Genomic DNA, 24,701 nt, shown 5'->3' with positions numbered 1-24,701 from the left:
TCCATTCCGTGTCTCTCCATCTTGTCCACATGGATATCATGACATTTGTCATCACCTTGCTGATTTTGTAGTCCCATGTGAATTAATGGATAAAGGTAATCATCATCAGTGGCTGATAACAACACATAAAAAGAGAATCATCCAAGCATCACGTACCCGCAACAAATATGCAGCACTACTGTGAAAAGGGATGCCAGTTATTCAGTGACTATCTCTCAGCTCCAAGCCCCCTCCTCTCCTTGCCCTTTCTATGCTCTGCTTTGAGATGCTGGGGCTGGCACTCTGCAAAACACCTTTATCTTTTCCTGGCTGCTTCCATGTTTGGCTCTGCCAATAAGGACACCAAGAAGAGAAAGAAAGGTAGGAGAAGAGACTTGCTACTTCCTGCTGGCTTGCTGGATTCTGTTGCCATTGCTCCAGCACTGACACTTCACTCCCTCAGGGGACCCAGCAACTGCTGAGTGGTGTCCCCTGGCATGTCTGAGAGCCAGCTCTGTAGTTCCAGATTCTGTCTTCCCACTTCTTCCCCTTGTCCTCCATTCCTAGAGACGGTGATGCATCCTGGAGTTGTTACCTCTGCTGAAATGCCCAGTGTAGTTTCTGTTTTCCCTGTTGGGCTCCTAAAGAGTGCAGGACTCTGCCAAATAAGAAAGAAAGAAAGACATTGAACCTGAATCTGATCAAATTTCTGGATCTAACCATTAATTTAAGCCATTAAGCCATTAAGTTAATGTATCCAGTAAGTTTTGTGTTATGCTATAATAAACAACAAATACAGGTGCAATCATGGTACCATAGTTATGATTTTTGATGCACAGTGGAATATTTATATAATGTCTGTAATTAGCTTCAAAATAATGGGGAGGGTGAAAGGAAAGAATGTGTTTGGGAGTGAAACAAGATGGAGCCCTGAATGGAAAGTTGATGAAGTTGAAGGATGGGTACTGCTATGCTTTGAATTTGTCTCCCAAAACATATGCTTTGGAAACTTAATCCCCAGTGCCACAGTATTGGGAGGTGGGGCCTAATGAGAGGAGATTAAGCCAAATCTTGCACGGTGAAAAGTTTGCTGATCTGTATACTGTAGATCAGAATCCACTTTCTTCCCCCTTTTGAGAAGTGGAATGGTGTACATTTATCTTCAGCAATACTTCCTACTCTACCTTCTCAAAGACAGAGAGAGTGATTCAGTGATCTTCCCTCCAAAATGATCTGTGGATCACGAGTTCTCTGCTCAGTGTGGAGCACAGAACTCATTTAGAGCAGCCAAGTGAGTGCAGATAACTTTTCTCAGAAGTCTAAATGCTTCCATTGCATATTTGTATATTCCTTGTCAGTCCAAAGAGAAGGGACAGAAGCAAAATAGAAGATGAAGAATCATGTTCTGTCCACCACTGAAAGGTAGTATGCCATCTTCCCCAAGTTCTGCTGGGCCTAAAGCATAAATATATCAGGAGAAGAAACAAAAAGAAAGAGAAAAGCAACAGAAAGTATAAAATGCGAGGCAAAATGAATTAAATAGGGCAAAGAAGAGTCATTTGATATTGATAAAAGTAATGATCAATAATGAAGTCAGGGTCTAGTTCATGAACATTAATGGACCAGAAAACATAGCATCGAAATACATTAAGCATAAATTCTTGGATGCATGAGGAAAAATTGACAGAAACTCAATTATAGTGGGAAACTAGCATACTCCACTCAATCCATTTACGATCAAGATGGCAAACTTAAAGCAATAAGAGATACAAGCTGTACCATTAATAGCTGAATTAGTAGATATTGAACTTATAGTCTATAGAGACTGTATCTTTTTGTCAAGTGTTCGGGCAACACTTGCAAAACTGATCATATACCAAGCCACAAATAAAACCTTATTCAGAATCAGTCAATTCCAAAAAACCAACTGCAATAAAATTAGAAACAAATAATACAAGCTTATTATTTACATGAATAAATTTGTTAAAGTCATTATTTACAGGTTTTAAAAAAAACCATTTTAACCCAAGAAGGGGGTCTTTTATTCTCAATTTTCTTTTTGCTGTAAAATTTGTAAACATCCCTTTCTGTTATCCTTGAAATTTTAGGAAGCCTTAGCTCACTTGGCCTTCTGATTTTCTGACACTGCTTGTCCACACCCAACTGAGTGGTCCTCCGGTGTTCTGACCACTGAGTCATCATTTTGTCTTTTTTTGGCAATGGTGCTTGTTTCCTTCTGGGAACCCACCCTCCCCCCACTCTCAATGTGCGAAGAGGTCTGGTGTTAACTACACCTTGTCCCCACTGCCACTGGTGAACATGTAATACCAACCTGATCAATAAAGTATTGTATTCCTTGCCCACAGTGATTAGTTCAGGAATGACCATATGACCCAATCCAGCCAATGAGACATTTGCTAGGACCACTGGGCTCAATTTCCTACTGGACTTGAACTTGGAAACATGTTAAGTCTGGAATAGTGGCTGCTATCTACCTGGCTATCATAAGAGGAGTGCCTATGCAAGTTCATAACAATGGAGCCAGCATAGGCTCCTGTGCCATGTCCCATGATGTCATTTGAGCTCCTAAATCAAGCCACACCTGAAATAAGACCTACCCCTAGACTTCAATAAATTCCCTTTTGGTTTAATCCAGATTGAGAGGAGTTGCCACTTGTAACAGGGAAACTCCTAGCCACACTGGTATCTTTTCTCTCCATTTTGAGCCTGTCCCTTTAAACCTGATGTCTTTAGACACTATTCTCTTTTTAATACATACTCGATTATTTGGGTTTGAACGGTCAAAATTGCATTTTTTTTTAAACTTCCCATCCCTTTCTTGAGCAGTCTTTCCCTCTAGAGGGTCATGCCATGGATCATTTGCATCATTCATCAAATGTATCTATCATTCCTGTCATTTTTCAGAATGTTTAAAATATTTCTCATTCTAACTCAATGCTTTCTGCCTGTGGATTGACTCAAATAGATTCTTTTGCAGCTACTGTTTCTCTGAGAGAGAGACAGACAAACAGACACCAACAGAAAGGCCAGGATACAAATGGTTGTCAAGCCTACCCTGAGGCAGAAATTCTGCCAGGTATATATGTTTTCATGTTTTATCTTCAGTAATCCCATGAGATCAATTTAAATGCCCATCTTAGACATGAGGGCAGCAAGTCGTTTCCCCAAATTACTATAAAGGGAGAAGAAGCCAGAGGTCAAAAGCAGGTATGCCTGATCTCAAATCCTTTCCATTCGTCCTATGTCACCAAACTGCCCGCTCTGGGCCATTGTTTCTTCAGGAATAGACCCTGGGGCACCCTCTGGATAAAATTCTGGGAAGCAGCCTATGTGGGCAAGTGGAAGCTCAGGGTAAGGGTGACAAGGTTGACTCAGTTTCCCCAGAGAAGAAGCAAGAAGTTTGGGATCCAGATGCACCCATTATAGGCCTCTGAGAATGTGGTCAGGCTGTCCTGTCCTGCCTCTATGGAGTCCTCCAAACAACCATCAGTGTCATACAGGCTGAGAAGGCACCAAGCCTTCTGTCTGGCACCTTACAGAAGGAACAGTGAGGAGACCAGGGAGGAGGGGTCACATGCAGCCTCTGCCCCGTGTATCTTCATGTCCCAGAAGGCCCTCCCCAGGACCTGACCGTGTAAGAAACTGCCCACTCTGGATGGATGTCACTCTCATGCCTCCTGCGCCCACCCAGGGAGCTGGAGCCCTCGGCAGGGTATCCATCCCCAGCTGCAGGACAGAATCCACCTTCGGGCCACTGGCCCCAAATCCAAAGTCCTGCTCTTCACTGTTCTCTGTTTGAATAAGGACTCTGGGAAACGCACCCAATGTGAGACATATGTTGTGGAGAGAGGAACGTTTCCTTGTCAGGAGAGGGGCTGTCTCAGGATGTTTCATGTAGTGACAGTTGAAGTTGGAGCTTGACACATGAGGGTTTGTTCTGTTAGTCCCAAAGATACCACTGTCAGCAAAGAGTGACTGTCCCAGAATCCCCCAGTAGATCCCAACCCCTGCTCCACCTCCCAAAAGCGTGGCATCCAGGCCCCCACCCAAAGAACCTTATGTGATCATGCTTGCTCCAGTGCCTATATGAGAACTGCCTTCCATTGGACATCTATTAGACCAGATGGTTTACATGTATTATCTTTAATGTGAACATCAGCCCCTATGCGATAGGTGTTGCTGTCTCCATTTCACGTATGAAGAAACTGAGACTCAGAGAAGTCAAGAAATCCACAATCTCTCTCTCTCTCTCTCTCTCTCTCTCTCTCTCTCTCTCAGCAGCTGGACCACTAGAACTAGATATACACATGCAGTGGATGGTGGAAGGTCCATGCCCCTTTAAGACCATTTACTCACCTGACGGGTCTTATGTGGATATTCATCTACCCCACTAGATAGGAGCACCTCCAAGAGCTGGATCCAATTCCAATTCCAACCGTGCAGAATAATAGACATTGGAGACTAGGGAGGGTGGGAGAGTGTGGGGGTGAGGGCTTAATGAGTGCAAGGTACACGATTTGGGTAATGGTTAGACAAAAAGTGCAGGCTTCACCACTATGCAATATATCCATATATCAAAACTGTACTTGCACCTCATAAATTTATGCAAATTATATATATATATTTTTTATATATATATGTATAAATGTTGGTGGGTTTTTTTCTGAGACAGAGTCTCACTCTGTCACCCAGGATAAAGTGCAATGGCATAATCTTGGCTCACTGCAACCTCTGCCTCCCAAGTTCAAGTGATTCTTGTGCCTCAGCTCCCCAAGGATTACAGGTGCCCACCACCACACCTGGCCAATTTTGTGTGTGTGTGTGTGTATCTTTAGTAGAGACAGGGTTGCCATGTTGTCCAGGCTGACTCAAACTTCTGGCCTCAAGTGGTCCATCCGCCTCAGCCTCCCAGAGTGCTGGGATTACACGCATGAGCCACTGCACCTGGCCAAATATGTACTTTTGAAAGAACTGGGTCTGACCCCACCCCCAAGATGTCCCCCATCCTCCACATGGTGCTTTGAGTAGGTGCCTAGGGACATTTTCCATATTTGTGGCTGCCCATGTTCCCTTGAGGGGCTTTGCATTTGGGGACATTCCCTCTTGATGGATTCTCCCTCCCTAAGTATGTCTTAACCCAATCCTCTGGCTCCCTTGCAGTTAGGACGAAGGCATGTGACCTGGACTCTGCCAATCAGACTCTGCCCTGAGAGTCCCTGATTAACAGACACAGGATATCTGTTTAGTGGTCCAGCCTTCAGGGTGGCTGTAGTTACAAGGTAAACTTCCAATGACAGAAGAGACTATGGTTACGACAACATCGGCCCCTGACACCCGGCTCGAGGGCAGCTACTGCAACACCAACAATGTCCCCATCGAGCCAATTCTATGGCGTGGTCCTGAAACTTCCTCCTGGAAACCTCACCTGGAGTCTGTTTCTCCTGCCCTTCCAATGACTCTGTGTAATCTGATATAGTTTAATAAATCCCTTTTCAGCTAAAACTAACCAAAATGGATTCCAATATTTGCAAGTCAGTAAATGTTTGGCAAATAAACGTTTTTAAATCACTTCTCTCCCTGGAGTCTGGAGTGGAAGCCCCAATGCACAGCACGTCTAAGCCCTTCTTTTCTCTCCACCACCTGATTACAACCTCAAGTCCCTCGGGCAGCCTCCATCAATGCAAGCAGGATGCAGCCCAAGGCATTGTAGTAACTGAACCTGTGCCTGGCACATGACAGGCCCAAGCACACATTTATTGATTGCTATATTTTTCTTAACTCTCTTGCACCCCCTGAATGCCCTGAGCTGCTTTTTGAAATTCCCGTGTATTTAATTCTTGTCATGTCCCAGGCACTGGCCAGAGGGCTTTACAACTATTAGCTCATCTCATCTTCACAGCACCTCATAAGGTCATATCATCAGCATCTTCCAGCTGAGGGAACTGAGATTTGGAGACATGATGCAGCTTTTCCTTGCTCACAGCCAGGAAGTAGCAGGGTCAGGTTTGAACCTAGGACTGTTTGACTCCAGAACCTGAACATCCTGACCGCTTCCCTCTGTTACATAAAGGGAGATGGGCTTCTGGCTGTAGCAAGTCCCGACACCAACAGGGGGCAATAGTTAATCCCCATAAGCCCTAATGGAAATTTAGGGATTAATACCCAAGCAGGCTGGAGCCACCGATGCTCTGGTTCACAACAGGAAGACTTAAAGCTATTATAGTTTTTTGTTTTAAAAACAAACGTTGAGGACTTTCTGGCCACCTGTGACTATTGTCTAAGGCCACACAATGGTTTGGACATTCTCCACTGCAGAGGGCTTTCCCAGACTCACCAGGATATGAGCGACAGCAACCTTCTTTTTTGCTGGAGTTGCTAGAGCAGGCATCAAGGGCCCCTGTTGTGGACTGAATGTCTGCATCCCCCACAAATCCACAGGTCGAAATCCTGGTCCCCAGTGTGATGCTACTAGAAGGTGGGGCCTTTGGAGATGCTTAGGTCATGGGTGGAGTCCTCATGAATGGGATTAATGCCCGTATAAAAGAGACCCCAGAGAGCTCTCTTGCCATCTTTCTGCCATGTGAAGATACAAGAAAAGGACAGCCTGCAAATGGAAAAAGGCTCTCACCAGACCCCGACCATGCTGGCACCCTGATCTCAGATTTCCAGTCTTCTGAACTGTGGGGAATCATTCTCTGTTGTTTCTAAGCCACTCAGTTTACAGCATTGTGTTACAGCAGCCCAAATTGACTAAGATAGTCCTCCTCCCCAGGCCTTCACCCACACCTTCCTCAGCTTCCGGGGAGAGGCTACCAGCAGGAAGCTGGAGCTGTCTGGGAGAACACAGGTAGGGAGTACATGCTGTCAGGGAGATCTCATCTGCTCTAACCGAGTGATGGTCCTGGAAGACTGGAGGAGGCAGGAGAGGCAAGCTCAGGTAGGCTGCTGTTCTTCCTCACTACACACAGCACTCGCCAACCACCTGTGTGGGGGACTCTGACGAGGGACTGTCTGAGGAAGGACAGAAGCTTTGCTCAAGGCCTGTTAGTGTGAACCCTGACCCTGCCTTGGAGACACACAAAGTGTTGGGAATGAACGACTTCTGCAAGCAAAGGTCAATATTAGGGCTTGTTTGGTTGTGGGCCTCCAACTCAGACTTTGTAAAGTGAAGGCCTGTAGGCTGAATCCAATTCCTGTGGTTTTTTCAGCTGGCAAAGTACTTCCAAAATTATATTGTTTAATTATTTTCTAGCATCTTAATTGAGAGACTTCACAGTGTAGTGAGCCATGTGGCTTGAAGAGTACAAGGCCCTTTAAGAGTAGAAAGTATAAGTCTATTTAGTCAAATGAAGTATACGTATACACCATTTTCAGAAATTCCTTCCTGGATATAGATCCTAGAGAAATTGTCATGCAGATCTATAAAGAGAGCGTGAGGCTCTCCATTTTGGGACTGTTTGAAGGGGGAAAGGGGGAAGAGGAAATTTAGAAGCAAGCTAGGGCTCCCTTGCTAGGAGATGGGTAAGTGTGGTGGATACAGCAATTAGGAGCAACAGTCTAGAGGCACATACACCAACCTGGATAGATCATTACAAACAATGCTGAGGGAAAAAAATAGAACTAGGTCTTTACCACTATACAGTGTATACAAATGAAAATACATGTACATAAAATCATGTCAGTTTCATAAAATCATAAAAATTAAAGAACTCTATCAAGCACATTAGATGCAGGCAAAGAAGCCCAAAGAGGGACAAGAGGTAATAGAAAAATTCATCCACATATCATTGCATGGACCACTGATGTGAAGGTCAGAAAAGAGAAGAGGCTTGAATCAATTCTGAACTTCCTGAGACTGACCCAAAAAAGCCTAGAGGCCCATAACTTAGAGATCAGGAGAGAGGAGTCAAAAGACTAAAAGAGAAAAGCCCTAACATTTTTCTCCATGTGAGGCCAACAGTGGACCTCAGACACCATGGGCCAAGCTATCAAGGACTTTGACTGGGTCCTTTTGTCAAGGGATCTTTGGGGTGTTGCCTCACTAGCCAGAAACCTCTGTGGCCAGTGGTGCCCTTGCCCGAGTTTTGCTTGGGCCCACTGGGTTCATTCCACTCACTCAGCCTGGCAGGCTGCACTCAACTCACACTACCAGCCTGGATCCCATGCCTTCCAAGGGCAAGCCAGACATAGAGCAGTGAGGGGTGCATGAGCAAGCAAACACAGGGTCTGGCCACTGTGCACAGCCAGGCATGCTGGCTGCAGTGGGGCAGGCAAATCCAGGCACCAGCATGGGCACTGGCTCCCTGCAAGGCTGTGGCTAGACCAGGCATACCTCAAGCAACTTCCACTGCAGGCAACGGGGAATGTGGTGGCACCCAGAAGCTTGGAGATGCCAGGAACCACAGAGCCCCTAAGAAGGTGTCACAGCCCTGGCTCAGGGAGCTCCTAGGTCTGGTTCCCCAAAGAGCTGCAGTTCTTCCCTCCTCATCACCTGCAACATGGCGAGCAGGGAGGGCATGTTGCAGCCCTGTTTGTGTTACAGCTCTTTCAGTCCTGCCATTTGGCAGCTCCCAAGCTCTTGTCCCACATCCAGGAAGAATGAGGTACACAGACAACTGGAGGGTGAGCAAGGTAAAGAGGTGCTTTATTGAATGATAGTACAGCTCTTAGGAGATGCAAAGTGGGTAGCTCCTTTCTGCAGGCAGGTTTTCCCAACAAGTGCAGCTCTCAGCAGAGGGGAGACCTGGAGTGGGTAGCTCCTATCTGCATACAGGTTGTCCCGTCAAGTCTGAAGCTCTCAGCAGAGGGGAGACCCGGAGTGGGCAACTCCTATCTGCAGGCAGGTCATCCTGACATCTCTACAGCCCTCAGTGGAGAGGAGATCCGCAATGAGTAGCTCCTATCCACAGGCAAGTTGTCCTGATGTCTCTGCAGCCTTCAGCAGAGAGGAGACCTGGAATGGGTATCTCCTATCCACAGGCAGGTTATCCCATCATCTGCCTGAGTCTGGCTGAGTCCAGGGTTTTAATGGGCTTCAGAGGGGAGGAAGTGTGTGTTGATTGGTCTATGGGTGGCCATGGGTGGGCCTGGAAAAAGCACCATAAGTTCTCGCTTCAGTTAGCAGAACTGGCAGCCCAGCGTCCATGCTTCAGGCCATACCCCACTTGAATGTGGAGCTTCACAAGGCACATGCCTCCTTCCACCCAAGAGCCTGTCTGCCTTCTGTTGCCATCAGCCTGCCATCCACAGTGCCCACAGCACCCAGGCTGTTCATGCCAAGGGGCACCTGCAGGCCTGCACCTAGCTGCCTTCAGTCCCCACCTCGGCCTCCCTCCCATACTAGACAGCACCCAGAGTCCAGAGGGGCCCAAGGCAGTAGGCAGCTGGCATGTCAGCGCTGCCCCGAACATGTGCACACCCAGCCAGATAGCAACGGCACCCTGGCTCAGCCTCAACTTTGCTCTGAAATCAGAGCAGGCACCAGAAGCAGGCACTTCTGACCTGCAGGGACAGGGGAGCTTCCAGGACCCCCAAGAGTGCAAGGATGCCCAGGTCTACAGCTGCAGCTGTGCCTGGGAGGGTGGGGCTCCCATTCCTTCAACTTGTAAGGGGGTGGTGTTTCTGCCTGCTCCCACCTCCCACTAACTCCATGGAACACATAGCCCAAACTGTACCTCCCCTTCTGAAGCTGGCATCTTCACACTGGCCACTCCAGGTGGGCTGCCGCTGCCATCACCTTCATTCATTCATTCCTACATATAGGACTCACCTCCCAGCTTTTTGGGGAAGGTTTAATGACTAAACACATGTAAATCCCCTACAACCATCCCTGGCACAAAATAAGCACTTAACAAACTCAACTGTAACTCAGCAAACATCCACCACTGAGCACCCCCCTTCTCCCCAGTACATGAGGGCCCCACAGAGAATAATGTGTGATCTCTGCCCTCAAAAAGCTCACAGCCTAGTGGGAAGTCAGCAAAGTGATCAGCCCTTGGAGGTAGCATGGTGCAATGGATGGAGAGTGAGTGTGGGCATGGAGAGTACATTCAGGAACACCCAGAGTGCCTTGCAGAGTCAACTAGGCTTGCTGGAGGAGGGACACCTGAGCTGAGACCCCACAAAGGGAACAGGCTGGCTGAGAGATTTCTGTCACAACTTGCTGGCAGGTTTCGGACTGAGCTTTGGTTTACTAATCAATGAAAGAAGAGTGAGCTCTATTTGGGGGGTTTGCTAAATATAGAGGTTCCATGAATATGCCTAAGGAGCCACTATAATATCCAGAGTGGACAAGCAAGGCTGCAGGCCCCCAGCCCAGCCCCAATTTACCTTCTGTAATGAACACAGAAATATGCAGTCCAGACCCTCCTTCAGGGAAGGGCCTTGGTGCTCCTGCTGCTGGGAGTGCCCTTCAGTATCCATCTCAACTGCAGAGAGCCACCACCGGATGTCACACCCATCCCAGGGTGGCCTCCATCCAATGGCAGACCAAAGAGGTGGGCAGGATAAAGGCCTGGCCATCTTGGTCCATTCAGACAATGCCGATGGGCCAGTGCTAGCTGCAGAGCTCCCCTTGGGGCTGGACTGGGATGATCCTGGGCCTGCTTCCCAGCTTAACTTCTCCCTCTGCCCAATTCTGCTTCCTCCCCATCACTTCCACAGGTCTTCATCCCACAGACACTCCTTGATAGACATCCTGCACAATAACCTTTGTCTCAGAGCCTACTTCCAAGACAACCCAACTTGAAACATTATTTTATATATTAAGGTTTGCTTAGAAAATGGCAAAAAGCAAAATATCAATGTGATTTGTTATTGGATAGTTATTAATTACTAGTCTGCTGCCAAAAACCAACAAACTTCAAAATAGACAGACTCAATTCCCCTCCAGCCAGAACATTCAATGAGAGTAGCCAAAGAGTCATTCATCAAATACCACTGACCGTTGGAGCGAGGCTTCAAAACACTGAGTTGAGTACATGTAGGTCTGGATGTTACATAACAGTTTCAGTGTTATTTTCTATAATAGGCTCTCTTGGATATTTCCTAGGGATTTCATTTATTAATTATCCTCATAACCAGAATTATTGTTTTGTGTGTGAAAAGTTAGGCTTTTTCCTGTTTTTTGGGTTTGTTTGCTTTTTTTTTTCCACATCAGTATCCTATTGGAATCCTGTTTCCTTACAATGTCAGGTTTACACGAAAAACTAAAGGAGTTTACAACCACCTGGATCCAAAGCAAGATTTGGTTGCAAAAAAGAAAAGAAAAGGAACAACTCAAGGAAGTGAGGGGGAAATAATACAGTTGATCTTTAAACAACACAGATGTTGGGAACACTGACCTCCTGCACAGTGGGAAATCTACATATAACTTTTGACTCCCCAAAAACTGAATTACTAATAGCCTACTATTGACTGGAAGGCTTACCAATAACAGAAACAGTCAATTAACATATATTTTGTGTGTTATATTAGATACTGTATTCTTACAATAAAGTAAGTGAGAGAAAGGAAAATATGACATTTTCGGAAAATCGGAAAGTCATACATTCGGAAAATCAAAAGGAAGAGAAAATATATTTACTGTCCATTAAGTGGAAGTGAATCATCATAAAGGTCTTTATCCTCATTGTCTTCACATCGAGTAGGCTGAGAAAGAGAAGAAAGAAGAGTGTTGGTCTTGCTGTCTCAGGGGTGACAGAGGCAGAAGAAAATTCATGTATAAGTAGACCTGCACAGTTCAACCCCATGTTATTCAAGGGTCAACTATAATAACAGCAATCCTCATTAGTTGAGCACTTAATGCCAGGCACTGGATCCCAGAGCTAGTAAGTGGCAGCACCAACACTGGAGCCCACATCTTTCTGACTCCAAAGCCCAGGCATAAGCCCCCCCCCATCACCCCTGCCAGTCACGTTGTTCTAGAAAACTCTGGAGGCAAAAGTCAAATTCAAGCTACTAGTAGTGCAAGGAATGAGATAAGATATACTCTTGGGGCCCTAGATAAACAGGCCACTGGAAACCAGCTGTGGTCAGAACATGGCCTTGTGATGAATCATCTTTTGGGGAGACCCTGGAGCCATCCAGGAAGTGTGGGAGCCAAGTGTCTGGGGGACCCCATGCCAGGGGGTGTCTTCTGCAGGCTTGCATGCAGGTATCTCAGGTCAGGCCCTGAGTGCTCTGACCCCATCTACCCTCCATCACAATTTTGCCCCCAAAAGGAGCAGCAGCTCTGCACTGAAGCCCACCCCCAAGTCAGGCCACCCCTGCTCCTCGCAGCACTAGGTTTGCCATAGCAGCCATTTGAGGTAGCTGAAATGCTTCTTCCACTAAAGAAGGGATCCCTCACAGGGACAGAGGGAGATGGGAAGGTGGAGGAAAGGCAGGGAGTGGAGATTCCTAGAGGGTGTGGCGATTTGCCTTGCTCCTTCCCAGTAGGTAGAAGGATCCCAATCAGTTCAAAGAACGGGGGAGCTCGGAAGGTTACGGCAAGATTTCCAAGGCACTCATGCCTCCGCACACAGAGAACATAACATTTGCATGGCACATTGGGGTAAAATGGAGATAATTTGGGAGCATCTACAGGAAGCTGGGTGAAAAAAACTATATTACTTTTTGGTACATTATATAATTTTGATAAGAAAAATAAGTACAAAGTAATAGGAAGAATATTAAAAATTGAATATGTATAAAACTTCCCAATAAAATCTTTTCAAAAAAGGTAATGAGAAAGTTGAGCTTTCTTCCACGAACACAGTTTTTTCTAATGTCAGGCTTTATGCGTGAAATGGCCATATGCAATTCTTGATCAGGGCTTTTTAATGATGATCTCTTCAAATACTTGAAAGTCACAATCAACAGGAAACTTGTTCACACAAGTACATGATAAAAAATGTCAGACCATTTTATAACCAGTCAAAAATGTAGAACACTTGAAATTTTATTAAAAGAATCTAACAGTTCTTCCTTTTCTTTCTTTAACAAATGTAATGTTGAAATTTCTTATGATAAAGTGAATGGATTGTGAATGCAATCAAATGTTTTATATCAAGCATTTCAAAATAATGACGAAGTTCTAATTTCCAGAATGTGTGTGTATTGCTAGAGCTCTCTCCCTGTAGCTAACAAGGATGCCTAAAAGGGAACATCACCTGCAAATAGGTTAAAGTTGACAATTTATAGAAAGACAGAGATTTGGAGCCTTCTTCTAGAGCTTCTCCATGCTAGAGACTCTATGCAGCTTCCCTGTCACCCCCTTCATTGAACTAGAGACTGCTTTCAGTCTCAGCTGGTAAGGTGACCAATCATCCCAGTTAGCCTGGATCTGATAGGTTTCCAGGGATGCAGTTCTTTCAATGCTAAAATTGGGAAAATCCCAGGCAAACAAAATGTATTGGCCATTGTGCTAGACCGTTTTCTGATCGGGGCTGATAAAGACATAGCCAAGACTGGGGAGGAAAAGAGGTTTAATGAATTCACAGTTCCATGTGGCTGGGGAGGCCTCACAATCATGGCGGAAGGTGAAAAGCACTTCTCACATGGCCACAGCAAGAGAAAATTAGAGAATTTGTACAGGGAAACTCCCCTTTGTAAAACCATCAGATCTCGTGAGACTTGTTTACTATTAGGAGAACAGTACAGGAAAGACCTGCCCCTACAATTCAATTACCTCCCACCGGGTCCCTCCCACGACAGGTGGAAATTGTGGGAGCTACAATTCAAGATGAGATTTGGGTGGGGACACAGACAAACTGTATTAGTCATCCTACACAAACATCTGAAGGCTGTTAAGAATCAGTTCCTCGATGCACACCTGTAATCCACTCAGTGCACACCTGTAGCCCATTTATTGCACACTGCAACCTATTCATAGCACACACCTATTGGAAAGTTCTAAGAGCAATGTTTCTCAAACTTTCATGTGCACATAGATAACCAGGGGACCTTGCTAAAAGTGAAGATTCTGAACCAGTAAGTCTGGGATGGGGCCCAAGATTTCACATTTCAAACAAGCTTCCAGCTGATGTAGTTGATACTGGTCTGTGGATCACACTTTGAGTTGCAAGGGCTTGGACACAGCACCAAGGAGACCAAGGACAACACTCCATCACCATGAGAGAAGACTTGCAGCCAACAGCCCCAGAGTAACCAGGAAAAGAACAGAGAACAGTCATTGAAACCCATCCTCATCATCCATTCCCAACATCCCACAGATTAGAAGAGTTGCTCTATGCACAGGGCAAGGGTTGCCTATGGGAACAAATTTCCCATTGTGCTTCCAGACGAGTCTGAGTCAAGATCAGTTGACATTAGCTAGACCCTGGCATAGGTCATTACATAAAGTTTCAGACAGTGGTAAACTCATCAGAAAAGGTCTCTGACCTCATGCTGTTTCCAACATTTCATGCAGGCAAAGCAGTGTGCCTACATGTTCATTCATCCTCTCGTTCATTCATTTATTTACCAAATAGTGTCTGAGGACCTACTATGTGCTAGGTAATAGCGAAGAACACCAAGCATGACCCCAGCAGTTCTGTTTTTGGTAATATTAAATGCCAGATGCCTGGAATGACTCTCCTATTGAAAACAACTTTAAAAATCTAGACAAAATAATAAAAGATCTTCTTACGTGTAAGACAAACTGGCAAGAAAGTAAATAATGCACACGGCAAAAAAAAAAAAAAAAATGCGGTGAAGGTAGAAACCAGAAAGGTAACAGGAGAAAAGCAGCTGATGTTTTCCCAGAAGACATTTACTAAACCCTGTGAAACAGAGTTTTGGTATTCCCAGGATCCTAGCACTCAAGGAAGAGCTAACAAAGCCCAGGATATTCCCAAGTTGGAAAGTCTAATAAGGGTTTCTCCCACAGAATAGCTGAGACTTCCAAGGGGCTTGCTCTCAGGTTTAGGACTAAGGAGAAATATCAAGAACCTCTTCTTCATGAGGACTACAAAGAAAATTGATTGTCTTAAAACTAAGCACTAAGTGGAAAACAGAAAAAGTATTAAAAATCTGGAACAATCAGTCACTTCTTACACAAGTTTGTAAGCCAACTTCATACTATCTGGGTTGTTCAAGACCCCACAAGCCAAGAATTTAATTTGGAGTGGTTGCTGCCACGTAGTGCCCCCAGGAGCCTGTCAAGAGCAAAAATAAATACTCTTTGGAAGAATCCTCTACAATCCTAGCTATAACAAATTTCCATAAGCAAAAATCAAAGGAAAATGGGCTACTTGCAATATAAAACTAATCAAAACACACAAGGAAACAAGGCATCATAACCAAGAAGCAACAGAACAATTGGCTGTAGAACAGACCTGCAAAGGACACAGGTATTAGACCTATTGATTAAAATATAAAATAATTATGTGCATTATTTTTTTAAAAATAAAAAATACACTTTAAAATATGTACAGGAAACAAGAAAAGAAACAGTAAAGAATAATTAAGTGACATTGATAAAGTAAAAGATAACTTCTAGGAATGAAAAACATCATAACTAAAATTAAATACTGGATAGGCATACTTAACTACAGACTAGATACAGCTAAAGAGAGAATTGATAAACTGAAAGATAATTACCAGGAAATTATCTAGAATTGAGCAGAAAAAGACAAAGAAAAAAATTAAGAGTTTTTTTTTAATGAAGGATAAAGTACAACAGTCTAATATATGTCTAATTAGAATTCCAAGAAAAAAAAGTGCAAGAGAATGAGGCAGAAGCAATATTTTAAAAACTAATAGCTGAGAACTTCAGAACTGACAAAAGACATCAACCCACAGATTCAAAAGCCCAGTGAATACAAACATTAAATAAAAAATTTATACTTAGTCCCATCATGGTAAAACTGCAAATTCTTATGTCAATAACAAGATTTTTAAACCAACCAAGAAACAAATATTATTTTAGGAAAACTATTAGAATAATGGCTGATTCTCACCAGCAGTCATGGAAACCATGAAGAAAATAGAATGATATTTTCAACATACTGAAAAAATAAATATCACCCCCAAATTCTACACACAGAGAAGATATATTGAAAGAACAAAGGTAAGAAAAAGACATTGTCAGATATCCAAAAACTGGAAGTTTACCACTATGAAATCTCACTGAAAGTTATATTCCAGGGTAGAAAAATAAATAAAATAAAAAGAAATATCAGAAAGAAACTCTGAGGTGTAAGAATAAATAAAGTGGTATATGGATAAATCTAATCAAACATTAACTGCATTAAATTATTTAAAAAGTAATATATCAAAAGTATATATGTTGTATGAAAAGTAATATCTTTTTAAATACAGAATTAAAAGGCATGAAAAGGGACTTACACTTTTGCTCTCAAAGCTTTAAACTGCTACAGGATTTCCTTTACCACAGTAAGCAATTCAAAACAAAAAAATTAAGAAAGAAATGTTGGCTGGGTGTGGTGGCTCATGCCTGTAATCCTAGCACTTTGAGAGGCCAAGTGATTTGGTTTGGCTGTGTCCTCACCCAAAATTTCATCTTGAATTGTAATCCTCATAATACCCATGTGTCAAGAGTAGGACCACATGGAGGTAATTGGATTATGGGTGTGGTTCCCCTATGCTGTTCTTCTGATAGTGAGTGAGTGAGTGAGTCTCATGAGATCTGATGGTTTTATAAGCATCTGGCATTTCCCCTGCTAGACTTAGTCTTCAGAGACTTCAAAACACTATAAATACTCAAAGATGTAAAGGAGAACATGAACACAATGAAGATAAAATGGAAGATATAAAACATAAAAAGACCCAAAGGCCATATAGAGATGAAAAATACAAACTAAAATGAAAAGTACATTGAGTGGGATTAGCAACAGATTAGACATTAAAGAAGAAAAGATCAGTCAACTTAAAAACAAAGCATTAGACACTATCCAAATTGAGCACAAAGAGGAAAAAGACTGGAAAAAACTAACAGAGCCTCAGTCTTCTGCGGAACAATGGCAGGGTACCTAACATAGGTAATTAGAGTCTCAGCAGGGGGATAGGGGTAGGAACAGAAAAAAATATTTGAAGAAAAAATGGCTAAAACTTTTCTAAATTATTTTTTATTCTTTTTTTTTTTTCTGAGATAGAGTCTCTCTCTGCAGTGTAGCAGCCCTATCCCAGCTCACTGCAAACTCCACCTCCCAGGTTCAAACGATTATCCCGTCTCAGTCTCATGAGTAGTTGGAACTACGGGTGTGTGCCACCAGGCCTAGCTTTTTTTGTTTTGTTTTGTTTTGTATTTTGTATTTTTAGTAGAGACAGGGTTTCACCATGTTGGCCAGGCTGGTCTTGAACTCTTGACCTCAAATGATTTGCTCACCTCAGCCTCCCAAAGTGCTGGGATGTCAGGCATGAGCCACCATGCCCAGCCAACTTTTCTACATTTGAAGAAAGCTACAAACTCACAAATACAAAAAGCTCAACAAACCCCAAACAGGATAAAAATAAAGGAAAAACACACCAAGGCAGATGACAATCAAAACTGCTGAAAATTAGTGATATAGAAAATATTTTTTTTTTTTTTTTTTTTTTGAGATGGAGTTTTGCTCTTGTTGCCCAGGTTGGAGTGCAATGGCAAGATCTCAGCTCACCACAACCTCCGCCTCCCAGGTTCAAGCAGTTCTCCTGCCTCAGCCTCCTGAGTAACTGGGATTACACGCATGCGCCACCACACCCGACTAATTTTTATATTTTTATATTTTTTAGTAGAGACGGGGTTTCTCCGTGTTGGTCAGGCTAGTCTCAAACTCCTGATCTCAGGTGATCTGCCCGCCTCAGCCTCCCAAAGTGCTGGGATTATAGGCGTGTGCCACTGCGCCCAGCCACAGAGAAAATCTTAAAAGCTGCCAGTGGAAAGATACATAATGTGTAGATAAAAAAAAAAAAAAGATGAGAATTATGATAGATACCTCATCAAAAACGATACACGTCAGAAGACACTGAAGCAAAAATCGTTAAAGCACTGAAAGAAAAACTATCAACTTGAAATTCTAAATCCAGGGAAAATATCTTCTTAAAACCAAAGGCAAATGTAAACATTTTCGGGCAAAACCTGGGAGACTTTATTATCAGCCAACCCACACTCCAAGAAATGTTAAATAAAGTTCTTCAGGCAGAAGGAAAGTGATACCAGGTGGAAATTTGTATCCACACAAAGGAATGAAGAGAGCTCAACAATAAAAAGAAACAGATCACTGAAACATTCAACACCATGAATCTCAAGAGCCATCTAAGTGAAAGAAGCCAGACACAAAAGACTACATAGTGTATGATCGCATTTATACAAAATTTTAGAAAAGGTAAAACTAAAGTGACAGAAAGCAGTTCAATGGTTGCCAAGGACTGGGGATGGGGAAAGGAAAGGGCACAAGGGAATTATTTGGCTTGATAGAGATATTTTATCTTTTGAGTGTGGCAGTGATTACATAACTACACATTTGTGCAAAACTCATCAAACAGTATACTTTAAATGAATAAATTTTATTGTGTGCAGATGATGTCCCCCAAAAATTGATTATTTTGGGGGAAAAAAAACAATAAAAGACCACATATAATGCATTTGTTTAAAATTCATCACAGCTGGTCACAATGGCTTGTGCCTGTAATCCCAGCTACTTAGGAAGCTGAGGCAGGAGGACTGCTTGAGGCTAGGAGTTCAAGATCAGTCTGGGCATTATAGCAAGACCTTGTCTCTTTAAAAAATCAAAATGCATCACAACAACAACATAGTAGTTTAAAAGAAGGAAATGTGGCAGGGTGCAGTGGCTCACACCTGTAATCCCAGTACTTTGGGAGGCCGAGGCGGGTGGATCATGAGGTCAGGAGATCGAGACCATCCTGGCTAACACAGTGAAACGCTGTCTCTACTAAAAATGCAAAAAATTAGCCGGGCGTGGTGGCATGTGCCTGTAGTCCCAGCTACTCGGGAGGCTGAGGCAAGAGAATAGCTTGAACCCAGGAGGCAGAGGTTGCAGTGAGCTGAGATTGCGCCACTGCACTCCAGTCTGGGCAACCGAGCAAGACGCTGTCTCAAAAAAAAAGGGGGGGTGGGGGGGGAATGTAATTAAAGTGTTTTAAGGTATTAAGTGTGTTTCCCAATAAAAGGATATTGATTAACTTTAGACTCAGATAAACTGAGAAAGGAATCTGTAGTTGCTAAGGTTGCCTACTAAAGGAATAGAAACAGATACATAATTTTCTAATTAGTGGAGGGAAGAAAATATAATAAAAAGGAAATAAGGAATGAAAACAAGAGATGAAAAAGCATACAATGAGTGAGAAAAGTAGGACGCAAAAATCAGATGGCAGATATAAATGCAAATACATCAGTAATTGCAAGACATGTGTAAACTGAAAGAATAAGAAACCACACGAATAAGAAACCAAAGGAGGCTAGTGTTGCTGTACTGACATTAGCCAAAATAGATTTTGAGGCAAACACATACTATGGTCAGCAGGAACACTTTGTAATGATAAAAGGTTCGGTTCACAAGAAATATACATAACTTTAGATTGGATGCACCTAAAATTACAGCCTCAACATGATACAGCAAAACATGGCAGGGATACATGGAGAAATAGATAAATCCACAGTAATGGTATGAAATCTTTAACACATTTTCTCAGTAATCAAAGGAATAAACAGATTTTTTAAGACAGGAGAGACAGATATTCGGTCTATATGTTAAACTTTACTGGATGGACATGAGTAGTCCTCTATATCCAATGGCTACAGAAGACACATTCTTTTCAATAATTGTCCCCCGGCTTTTTAGCTGGGACATTGAGGCTCTAGGAAGATTACTGCTTGATGCAGCAAGATGCAGTGAAACAAGATCTCAATTTGAGTCTCCTCTCACCTGAATCACTGATTTTCCACTTTTTCTGGATAGCTCTAAATGCCTCCTGCAATCTTTAGTGCGAATGTCCGTGTCCCCAAAGCCACACCCAGCATCTCAAAGCCAGCCCAAAGCCAGCGTGACATTGCTAAAGGCTGAGGTGTTATAAGGAAGGAAGAAGGCAGGAAGCAATACAGGACAAAGGCATTGTTGCCCACAGCCCAGGTGCTAGGGTTTGCCTGAGGAGGATGTCCCCAGACTTTGGGTGTGGTTGGCTGGCTGTTCCCAGACCCAGTTGAGGAAGCTGGAAGATCCAAGCTTACGACAACTCTACAACTTCCATCACTGCATACCTTAGACAGTGGGCTCCCTGGGCCTTAGGAGGAAAACATTCTGAATTCCCCATGCTTAAAACAGTCCTTTGTGGATGGAAAAGGAGCGCCACAAGTACAGATGCCTCAAAAGGGCAGAAAGGTCAAGTTCAGTCGACCTAGTGGTGGTAGCTGGCAGCTGGCTTGGGCTACCCCAGGAGGCCATTTTTCCAGGAAGCTAGACGATCTTGGGAATGCCTGAAAATGGCAAGTTAACTCAGCTAGCTTCTCCCTGAGGGTTGCTCATCCAACAGGACCTGGAACCTGCAGGAATCTTCCTGTGCCGGGGGGCCAGCTTATCCCTACGCTTCGTGATCATTCTGTGGGCATTTCTGGCTGTCCCTCACTTCTCTTCCCTAGTTAGCCATTGGCTCTAGGCCTTGACTAATAAGGAGGTGACACTGTCTGCTGTGCATTTTATTCAGGTGTAACTTTGGGCATTGGTAGCCTTTCAAATTAGGAGAGCTCACTAAAAAATGCATTCATTCAACAAACATTCATTATTCATTAAGTGGCTATCATATTCCTGGCACCTTGCTAGGCACTGTGAGTAAAATGATGATGATAATGATGGTGATGATTCCTAGCATTTACTGAGCACTCACTATGTGCCAAGCACCATTCTATACATGTAACTGCATTACTTTATGGAGCCTTCGTAGTAGCCGTCTGAGGCAAGCTCAGAAAGCTTAAGTGCTGTGCCCAGTATCACACAGCAAATAGCAGAGATGAAACTGGAATCAGAACCACGCTTTTCATCATAGCATTTCCCAAGAGGAATAAGACCCAATTCAATCAGAAGTCATCAGCAGGTGGCATCTCTAAGGAGCAGAAGGTGCAACTACAGGCAGGCAGGGCAGCAGATGTTTCTAGGGAGTGCTTCAAAGCCCTGTGACACTTGAGGATAGTCCCATGTGTCCCCCGCTCAGGAAGACTCTAGGCTCCCAGGCCAGCCAGATCTCTAACTTGGGCATTAGTCTCCCGGCTGCACCACACAAAGACACAAAGCCAACCCTGCTGATGACTGCAGCTCGACTCCCTGGTAGGCCTAAACCCTGGCTACTTGCCCATAAGGACTTGATTCCAACCTGCTTGCCAGTGCTCAGGAGGCAGAAGCCTGTGTTTTCTCACTGGGTGTGTGAAGGTGCTTCCCCGACATCTTTTCCTTCCCCAGAAGTAAAGATATTCCTGCAGGGAGAAATCCTTCCCCAGCAAGTACTTTTCCTGGGAATGGGATGATTCAGGAAGGGCAGGTTTGTTCCTGCACAATACCCTCAAAGATGATAGGAAGTGGGGCCCAGCGAGTGCCCCAGAATCCCAGGGAAGTGTGACTAGGAGGCCAGTGTTTGTTGCTGGCAAGGAGAGGAACAAGGGTAAGCAGGTGGGAACACACAAACAGAGGAAGTCCATGATGAAAAGAAATAACAGGACACAACCCCAGACCCATGGGGTGAGAGGGGCCCTGAGCCTGGAGACAAGAGCAGGAAGTTACTCCTTAGGACCTAAGCCGTCAAGACACAAAACACAGAAGCCATGGGGACAAGGCCTGTCCTGCCAAAGTGGGGCTCTGACCACCACTTCCTGGCTAGAAAGAGGTGCCTTGGCATCAGCAGAGACAGTCGCTGTGGAGGTGTGACTAACAGGAGGGGGAAGTGTGCTTCGTAAACTGTCAAATTCTATACACATGCTTGTTGGCTGTTATTCTCTTTCAGAGTGTTAGCCTTGGAAACTGTAACAAGTGGCAAGAAAGGTGATGGCATCGTGACAATGAAACAGGATAGCCAATGCTGGTCTGTAGAGTTAGAGCTGCTGACTGCCGGGGAAGGATGTGCACTCTTGGAACAAAATTGAGCTCGGCCTCCTCTAACTTGTGTGAAACAGCCTGTGAAGGCGTGTGCTGCTGCGGGTCTCATTCAGATTCCTTGGAGGCGTTGCCCACTCCCAAGTGAAGGCCTTGGACAAGACAGCTCTTTTATCAGAGGGGGAACACCTGTTTTATTTATTCTTTTATCCATTCAATCGCTGTTTATTGGACACCTATTTTGTGCTAGGTCCTATAATAAAAAGTATGATTACAACTGTAGTAAACACTATAAAAGAGATATACAAGGTGCTATAAGGGTCTATAATCCAGACGTGTAAGGTATATAGTCTGCTGTATAAGGGCCTATCATCAGGATAGCTGAACTAGTCTTGTAAAACCAAGGAAGTGTTGATAATGAAGCTGAGATCCAAAGAGTAGGGAGACATCAACTGGGTAAAGAGGAGACCAGGAACAACCCAGGAATAAGGAACAGTCTCTGCAAAGACCCTGCAATGGGATAGAGAAAGACGTGTATCAGTTTTTATTCTGTCAAGTCACTCCAAAACTTAGTGGCTTAAAATAACATCCTTTCTTTTTTTTCTTTTTTTTTTTTTTTTAACAGAGTCACACTGTTGCCCAGGCTGGAGTGCAGTGATGTGACCTCAGCTCACTGCAGCCTCCGCCTCCCCGGTTCAAGCGATTCTCCTGCCTCAGCCTCCCATTGGGATTACAGGTGTGCACCACCACAACCAGCTAGTTTTTATATTTTTAGTAGAGACAGGGTTTCACCATGTTGGTCAGGCTGGTCTCAAACTCCTGACCTCAGGAGATTCACCCCTCTCAACCTCCCAAAGTGTTGGATTACAGGCGTGAGCCACCGTGCCTGGCCTCATCCAGGCAATGTTGTAGGTCAGAAATTTGGCTGGGCTCAGCCAGATGGCTCCAACCCTCTGGGTTATGTAGTGGCTGATCTCAGCTGGGGCTCACTCATGCATCTTCAACAGTTGCCAAGTCTGTGAGGAACTGGCTGATCGATGGCTGGGACTCCTCTTGGTGGGCTTTTCTTCTTCAGCAAGCTACCCTGGGCTTCCTGCACATGGCAGTCGAAGGTTTCCAAGAGGCAGCAAGAAAAAGCACGCTCCAAAGCTCAAGTACTTTTCACATCTCTGCACTTGCTACTGTTCCACTGACCAGAGCAAGGCATGTGGCGGAACCCAGAGTCAGCGTGGGAAGACACTACCAAACAGTGTGGGTACAGGGAGGCATGAACAAACTGGAGGCTGTAACTGCAACAATCCACCACCATGTGTTCATGAAATCAAAGCAGGAAGGCTGGAGAGTGAAGAGTGGAGGGAACCGTGGTACTGGATGAAGCTTGGGGTGGCAGGGGCTAGAACATGCAGACTTCAAACAGTGCTGGGAGAGTCTGGTCATTATCCTGAAAGCAGGCAAGCTCTCTGGTTTCTGAATTTCTCCTGTGGGCATGGTCATAAAAACTAAATCCCTTGAAGGCTAAACTGCCCTTGGTGAACTGGCAAGCTTTCCAGGCTTGAGAAGTGGAGCACAGGATCTAGTACATGGCCTGGCCCCACACAACCCTGCCTGAAGCCTGTGCAGCTATCAATGCCCCAGGCCTTCCCCACTCTGTGCCTTTGCACCGCTTCTTCCTCAGCTTCTCCATAGGGCCAGCTCCTACATCCCCAAGAATCAATTCACCTCCTTAGGGAAGACCTCCCTGATTTCTCTTTTTTTTTTTTTTTTTTTTTTGAGACGAAGTCTCGCTCTGTCACCCAGGCTGGAGTGCAGTGACCGGATCTCAGCTCACTGCAAGCTCCGCCCTCCCAGGTTCACGCCATTCTCCTGCCTCAGCCTCCCGAGTAGCTGGGACTACAGGCGCCTGCCACCTCGCCCGGCTAGTTTTTTTTTGTATTTTTTAGTAGAGACGGGGTTTCACCATGTTAGCCAGGATGGTCTCGATCTCCTGACCTCGTGATCCGCCCGTTTCGGCCTCCCAAAGTGCTGGGATTACAGGCTTGAGCCACCGCGCCCGGCCAGCCTCCCTGATTTCTCTAAGCTCAAAGACAGGTAGAATGAGACCATGAGGCCTAGCAAACCAACATGTGCCTCATTACAGTGGCCTTGTGTTTTCCAGGACCAAGTTGGTATGAGGCCCAGCCCTGCCCTTGTGGGCAGAACACTTCACCCAGGGTCTCCCTATCTTTTTGCCTGTTTGCCTTCCACTAGACTGCGTTTCTTGAAGGAATGCCTATAATTCCAGTGCCTACACATACTTGAATGAATAAATGAATGAATGAATGAACCCATCACTAAACAGGGCTTTCCTCCAAAAGCTCCAGCCAGCCTTATTAAAGTCTTCTGTCATGGCAGTTGAGGGAGGGTTTCTCTCCAGCGAGGCCAAGATCTCCAGTGTCTCCCACTTCCAACCTGAAGCCACGCACCCAGAGGAGAGAAGTCTTTGGCTCAGGGACAATCCACCACAGGGCAGTCAGAGGTGAAGACAAGTGCCTCGGCATCACTTACCGTAACAGGGGAAGAATCAGCCAGCTGTGGCCATTGAAGCAAACTTTCCCTGGGTGCTGGAACAGCCAGCCAGGGGCACTGAGTGAGGACCACCTGGACACTGATGCCATGAAGCCAACTGATGAGTCAGCTTCCTCA

The 24,701-nt window shown here is 44.6% G+C and overlaps 1 protein-coding gene across 12 annotated transcripts in view; it reads right to left on the bottom strand.

Moving 5' to 3' along the window:
• Nucleotides 1–549: 549 nt before the first annotated feature.
• LOC105471643 (carbohydrate sulfotransferase 1) overlaps nucleotides 550–24,701 on the bottom strand; it is a 43,281-nt gene continuing 19,129 nt past the window's right edge. For all 12 annotated transcript variants that reach the window (XM_071074797.1, XM_071074792.1, XM_071074791.1 and 9 more), the window contains 2 exons: nucleotides 11,585–11,649; nucleotides 550–637 (listed from right to left, as the gene is read on the bottom strand). In XM_071074797.1, the coding sequence (XP_070930898.1) occupies nucleotides 571–637; nucleotides 11,585–11,649 (132 nt within the window). In that variant the 3' untranslated portion in view covers nucleotides 550–570. The remainder of the gene's footprint in view (nucleotides 638–11,584; nucleotides 11,650–24,701) is intronic.

The sequence above is a fragment of the Macaca nemestrina genome, chromosome 12 (genome assembly GCF_043159975.1).
Source record: "Macaca nemestrina isolate mMacNem1 chromosome 12, mMacNem.hap1, whole genome shotgun sequence".
NCBI classification, from domain to species: domain Eukaryota; kingdom Metazoa; phylum Chordata; class Mammalia; order Primates; family Cercopithecidae; genus Macaca; species Macaca nemestrina.
The sequence above is the reverse complement of the archived record's forward strand: the minus strand, read 5'-3'. Positions and strand labels throughout refer to the sequence as shown.